We start from the raw sequence: 6,847 nt of genomic DNA, 5'->3' as shown, positions 1-6,847 counted from the left end.
TTCGGGGCTGACTGTGCGCCAGGGCGCGGCAGTCTTCGTGCCGCCCCAGGGTTCGGTTGGCCGGGGCCCCCAGAGCGCAGAGCAGCGGTCTCAGGAAGGCAGGCAGGTGGGCAGGCAGGGGAGAGGCTCCCTACAGCTCCGGGGGAAGGGATGACCAATGACAAAGCCAAGTGTGGGGCTCCGGAAAAGGTCTAGGACACCGAGCAGTAGGAAGCAGGCGTGGGGTTCGCGAAAGCCGAGGCACTGGACAGCTCTCGCGCCACGCACAAAGATGGCGACACAGAGCCCCGCCTCCGCCGATATGGCCGTTCCGAGGAGTGGGTGGGCCTGCGGGGCGGAAGTGACGCACCGGAAGTCCGGTTCAGCTCTCCGGGGGCGGGCCCCACGACGCGGGGGTTGGCGGGCTGCGAGTGGGGCGATGTGGCGGGCTGGTCGCCTGCGACGTGGTCGCCTAGGACGTGGGGCGGCGCTGGGGCTGCTGCTGGCGGTCCACGCGGTGGCGGCGTTCGAGCCCATCAGCGTGGGCCTCGCCATCGGGGCCGCGTCGGTGCTCACCGGCTACCTGTCCTACAGGGATCTGTACTGCCGCTTCGCCGAGTGCTGCCGCGAGGAGCAGCGGCTCAACGCGTCGGGTAGGGCGGGTCGGCCCGCGAGGGGCGCGGCGCTCACCCTGAGCTGGGGCGGGAGGGAGCACGGACGGGGCCTCGGTCCGGACTCCAGCCCTGGAAGCCGTGCCCTCCGAGACCCAGGCTCCAGATCGTGGGGCTCTCTGCTCAGGCTCCTTCTTAAATGCCTCGGACTCCCTGCGAGTACAGTAAGAAGAAGCTGAAGGCAGCGTGTCCAGCCCTTTGCACCATGTCAGTCCTATTAAGTAGCTTTCTCTGTGCATCGGCTACCCAGAAAGCCCACACTTGGCCCTTGGTTTTCTTACGAGCCAGCAGGGGTGGCTGGGGAATAGCATGCAGCTCAGTCAAGAGAGGGCTAATCCTTGGATGAACGAACACGTTTAGCTTCCTTATCAGACACTGGAGTATTAAGGAGGACATCCGTCTAGTGCATATCCTTGGAAGTGGCATCGTGTGACAATGCACCCCGAGGTCCTGCCTCTGGGCCAGCCCTGGGGTTTGGCAGATGCCCTGCTGGACCGCTTGCTAATATTGCCTCTCGCTTTGGCCAGCTGGGGAAAGTGCTGCTTTTCTGGTGCCTGTTTAATGTGTATTTTTCTCTCTGTTCTCCGGCTGGCTCCTGCAGCCCTCAAGCTGGAATTAGAGGAGAAGCTGTTTGGGCAGCATCTGGCCACAGAGGTGATTCTCAAGGCGCTGACTGGCTTTAAGAACAACAAAAATCCCAAGAAACCGCTGACTCTTTCCTTACATGGCTGGGCTGGCACGGGCAAGAATTTTGTCAGCCAAATTGTGGCGGAAAATCTTCACTCAAAAGGCCTGAAGAGTAACTTTGTCCACCTGTTTGTCTCGACTCTGCACTTCCCTCACGAGCAGCAGATAAAACTGTACCAGGCAAGAAAATGCTGTTACTGTGTCCACCAGCCACTCGGACTGGTCTGGGTGACCTGCTCACTAACTCTGGCCTCTGCTGCTTCTCTTTGCACTGCAGTAGCCCTGGGCCCCCACTGAGTTAAGGCACACTTGTCCCCAGTAACCCTTTGCTGTTTGCAGAGCTCTCCTACAGCTTTTTTTCTCATTTGATTCCAAAAGCATACAGTGGGGTAGCTGACCTTATTTCCACTAAAAGATGGAGCCAAGAGAGGCGAGGGGACTTGCTCCTTACAATCTCTCTGGCCTTGTGGCAAATCAGAAACTTGGGCGCAAATCTCCAAACTCCCTGTTTGAGGCATAGCCACGTTCTGCAATGAATATGTTTACTGTTTCCATCCCAGCCCTTGGTGAAGCGGAGCAGTCTTAAGTGATTTGTTCTGAAACGACTTCATTAAAATCTCCCACCTATGATGCAGCGTCTGCAGTTAACACTCAGCAGTTAGCACTGTAGGCTAGAGGATTTTTTTCCCCCTCAGTAGCTTTTATTTCCTTTGTTCTTCACATCCAAATCCTAGGCGTTGCTTTCTTTATTCAAATGAAAGCCTCGAAGAACCCAATCTTAAGACCGTTCCGCCTTTTGACATATTCTGTCTACATTTATATTAAGTTGTCTAGTAGGGTTCTCATTTCAATGGCCATTGTCCTTATAAAGATTAATAGTTCTGGGTGCCTGGGTGGCTCAGTCAGTTAAGCGACTGCCTTCAGCTCAGGTCATGATCCTGGAGTCCCAGGATCGAGTCCCACGTCAGGCTCCCTGCTCAGCAGGGAGTCTGCTTCTCCCTCTGACCTTCCCCCTCTCATGTGCTCTCTCTCTCTCTCTCTCATTCTCACTCTCTCAAATAAATAAATAAATAAAATCTTTAAAAAAAAAAAAAAGATTAATAGTTCTACTGTTAGGTGGGGACCTAAATAAGAAACAGAAACTGAACTGAACAAGAAAGTGAAAGTGGCTATTTGCCACACAAACAGCCGGGAAATTGCTGGAAAGAAGGAATAAGTTTTTTTTTCCAAATTCTTTCATGAATCTCTAGAAATACAGTAATTAGATGAGGGGGCCTCTGGAGCCGTTCATGTTTTGGGGTGGAGGGCTTGTTGCTTGGGTGTCTTTTTTCTCAGGAAAGCATAGGAACAGTGCTTTCCATGAAATGCCAGTTCCCTTGTTCACTGCATTGTCCGGGCACTGGTTGGGGGCACTGTGCAAGCCTGAGTCCAGTTTCTTATTCCTCAGTATGTCTGCTAAAATTAACTTGAGATTTCAGGCCACGGTGAGCTGAAATGATGGGCTGGTTAACAGTGAACTGATCAATATTCACATATCTTGCTCCTCTTATACCTTTAAAAAGTCACATTTAGCACATCATTTGAGTTAGGGAAAAAACTTTATTTGCATTTGAGCACCTGTCAGTTTTCACTTTTTATAAAGTTATGGAAAAGCTGTTACCCAGTGAATGGAGATTAGGATGCAGTTTCCAAGAGTTCTTTGTAAAGGCCCAGAGAGCTCCGATTTATCATCTGGGAGAGCATGAGGAACTGTGCCATGCTTCTGCTCCCCTTGGCACATCCTTTGAGCCTTTGCATCCTCTTTCTTTTATGTTTGGTTTAGGACCAGTTACAAGGATGGATTCGGGGTAACGTGAGTGCATGTGCGAGCTCTGTGTTCATATTTGACGAGATGGATAAATTGCACCCTGGGGTCATCGATGCAATCAAGCCATTTCTAGACTACTACGAGCAGGTTGATGGCGTGTCTTACCGGAAGGCCATCTTCATCTTTCTCAGGTCAGCGGGAGGTGTTTTCTCGGGGGCACACAAGCCACTCATTCTCCCAGTGCTAGAATGAGGTCCTGGCAACCGTCAGCACTCTGTTGCCCAGGGACAAAGGTGCCTGGCAAAAGTGGATTGTTGACGGTTTTTTTTTTTTATGTTATGTTAAGATTGTTGACTTTCTTTTACTTTGGGATTGCTCCAATTGGCATGGCAAGGAGTGTGAGAGCTGAAGAAAATGAATTAGATATTGCTGATAACAGGCAATTTTGTTTACCTGCCCATGCCTCCGAAGGTTGTCAAAAGTCAGCATTGTGTGGCAAGTTTTGTAAAAGCAGATTTCAAGCTCCGTGAGGGCAGACGCTTATTTTGTCCTTGTCCAGGAGCACTTAGTAAATATTCCCCAGTTAAGAAGAAACCTCAGAGCAGGTATGATCCTCGATTAGACACAGAATCTAACTGTAATTTTTACTCTGCTTCTTTGGCAAATTCAGCAATGCTGGTGGGGACCTCATAACTAAGATTGCCCTTGACTTTTGGCGGGCGGGAAGAAAGAGGGAAGACATTCAGCTGAAGGATCTCGAACCCGTGCTTTCTGTCGGAGTCTTCAACAATAAACACAGTGAGTCTCCCAGGCTGAGGAGCCCCCTGACCCTGCTAGCGGAGTCCCCTCCTTTAAACCTTCCATAAAGCCACTGAATCTGTGGGCCTCTGTGGCTTCTCTGAAATAGGTACTTAGTCTTCGGGCATTCCATAACAGAAGCCAGTTAGCAGGGGTAACCGACCAGTCCTTTTACCAGGCTTGTTGCACGCTTGATAAAAAGAGAATCTCAAGGGGTAGAGACATGAAGGATATACTGTGGGTTGGGATCAGAATGGGCCCTGTAAGCGCAGTGAGCTTGGCCAGGTGACAGGGACAGTGATGGGAAGACCCAGCTGTGTCTTGCTTTGCAGGTGGCCTGTGGCGCAGCGGACTGATAGACAGAAACCTCATCGATTACTTTATCCCCTTCCTCCCCCTGGAGTACAGACACGTGAAGATGTGTGTGCGGGCAGAGATGAGGGCCCGCGGCTCTGCCATCAATGAGGACGTTGTCACCAGAGTGGCAGATGAAATGACTTTTTTCCCCAAAAGCGAGAAAATCTACTCAGACAAGGGCTGCAAGACTGTGCAGTCACGGTTGGATTTTCACTGACCTCTTACTCAAGTGGGCTAAGAGACTGCTGGGAGCTCGGCAAGCGAGGATCTTGCCTTCCGGAAGCACTTCGAAGCCCTCTTTGGGGTTTGCACTTTGCACCTGTGGACTTCCGGGACGTAGAAGTTTCTAAGAGTTGAGTTTTGAACAGACACCCATCTGTTGAGGGCAGTTGTCATTTTGGACCTGATAGCAACCCATCTGTTAACTGCGGTGGAAAATGGACTTTTAACCACCCTCCCCTTGCTGGCCTTGACAGAAGTGCCTTGCAGACAGCTGTGTGAGCGAGACCCACAGCACCCACACCTCAGAGGCTGCTGCTCTAACTCAGGGAGTTCAAGGGCCCTGCTGCAACCTGGGGAGCATTTGGTTTGCACCTGCTGAAAACCTGTTTCTTTGCACAGAGAGTGTTCACTGGCTTCAGGAATTTTCAGTTGAAATCAGTGGCACCTTCAGGCGCAGACAGTGTCCGGTGGAGATGTGGCCTGCACACGGAACATTCTCGACCAGGTGATTTCTCTGCCTGTGGTGTGGGGTCTCCACCCGAGGCCACTGCAGCAGCCCAGGACCGACGGCCTCGCAGTTTGTCCGTTGCTTTGGCTGGTCGTGGAATTCCTTTGCCGTCCCTCAGTTGGTATTGATCTCAGCCTGCCTTGTACCACTTCTGCTCCTGCACTTCAGTCGCTGCTAGATTTGCCCCTAATCACACCTCATCATGAGAGTCAAATCAGAATGAGGCTGTTGGTTTTGAATTTGAGCTCTTGGTTCCCATGGTGAAATGTGTTACAATTTATGCATGGATCAGTCTCTCACTTTATTCCAGAGAATCATTTGAAAGCCATAGGACATGCTCAAGTCTCCCTGGATGCCACACGCCAGAGTGGTCAGCTGGCAGAGTCGGCTTTGCCAAAGAAGTGTGAGTACTGGACACAGAAATGCTAGAATTTTCAAGGATATGTATGTTTTTTATGATGTTTTTACTTGTGAATCTTAGATAATAGAAAAATATAGGACATGGCTTATTTTAAAACCTGGGAAGGACACCAAAAAATGGAATAATTGCCCATCCCTTTATCAGAAATCTTAACAAAAACAGTATGCATTTTTATTGTTCAGTCCGTGGCACAGCTGTAGGTCAAACAAGGTCAGTGTGAAGCGGCTGGTCCCGGGTGTCCTCTGATGACGAGCACCCTCTATGACAGCGCTAGGCTGGACCGCCCTGGTCACCGGGAAGTAAGACAGATTCCAGCCCGTGTGAATTGGTGTCACAGCTGCGATGCGACCACACTTTAGAAGAACAGCGTGCAGTGTGTTCATACGGAAGATGTAGAAGGAACATCCTTACGACATAGGAGTGCCTTACAGAGGGTCACCTTTAGTCTTTTAAAAATGCCAAGTTAAGGGGCGCCTGGGTGGCTCAGTGGGTTAAGCGTCTGCCTTCGGCTCAGGTCATGATCCCAGAGTCCTGGGATCGAGCCCCGCATTGCACTCCGCCTGCTTCTCCTTCTCCCTCTCCCTGCTGCTTCCCCTACTTGTGCTCTCTCTCTCTCGATTTTTGATTTAAAAAAAAAATGCCAAGTTAAGGCTTAAAATTTTTGGTTTTGTGTTCTTGCATTGGAGCCGAGTTAACAATTCTTTCATAACCCCATGTCTGGTCAGGGAGAGACAAGATTTTCCCTGTTCACAGTGACGCAATTCACTCACGACGTGTAGGCCACCTTTGGACTTGTAACCTGAAGAGGCCACGGCTGACCACAGCCCAGCCTCCCTCGCCCCATGTAAGAGGTAGACAAGAACTTGAATTGACCTACTGAATATGAAATAAAGCCTACATTTTATCATGTGACATGTCACTTGCAAACCTTTTTTTTTTTTTTTTTCTAGTTTATTTGGTAACTCTGGAAAGTTTGAGCTTGGGATAAAGGCTGTTCAACAGCTCGGGTGTCAGGTTTACTACACCCCAGACGTACTGGCGGGTCATCTGCGTCAGACAGTCGGTATTGACCTTCAGAGCTGCCCCCCCCCCGCCCCCCGCCACACACACACAGTTACACTGGATTAGGTGATGGGTTATACACTACAGTTCCACAGATGAAAATGCAGGAAGAGCTGGACTTCTTTCTAGCAAGTGTTCTCTCCTAAAATTAACATAGGAAGGAAATTAAGGCAGTGGGGAAACAGGACTTCCTGCTGACATTCTGCACCTGAGCAAGGCCGGGCTCAGCCCGAAACCAGAACTGGTACAGTGAAGTCCTCACTCGAGCGCACTCCACCTGGCCTCTCCTCTGTTGGCGAATCGTTAACACCAACCCTCTTTCCAGGACTGAGGAC

General features: G+C 50.5%; 1 protein-coding gene across 1 annotated transcript; it reads left to right on the top strand.

Annotated features, from left to right (window-relative positions):
- The first annotated feature begins 389 nt into the window (after positions 1-389).
- TOR1B (torsin family 1 member B) lies at positions 390-5,889 on the top strand. The gene is made up of 5 exons (XM_035015637.1): positions 390-632; positions 1,252-1,517; positions 3,160-3,335; positions 3,815-3,942; positions 4,275-5,889. Exons 1-5 carry the CDS (start codon positions 419-421, stop codon positions 4,514-4,516), a joined length of 1,026 nt encoding a protein of 341 aa, XP_034871528.1. The 5' UTR covers positions 390-418; the 3' UTR covers positions 4,517-5,889.
- Positions 5,890-6,847: the final 958 nt, after the last annotated feature.

This window comes from Mirounga leonina, unplaced genomic scaffold (genome assembly GCF_011800145.1).
Source record: "Mirounga leonina isolate KUSES-001 unplaced genomic scaffold, KU_Mleo_1.0 Mir_170, whole genome shotgun sequence".
In the NCBI taxonomy this organism is placed as follows: domain Eukaryota; kingdom Metazoa; phylum Chordata; class Mammalia; order Carnivora; family Phocidae; genus Mirounga; species Mirounga leonina.
The sequence above is the reverse complement of the archived record's forward strand: the minus strand, read 5'-3'. Positions and strand labels throughout refer to the sequence as shown.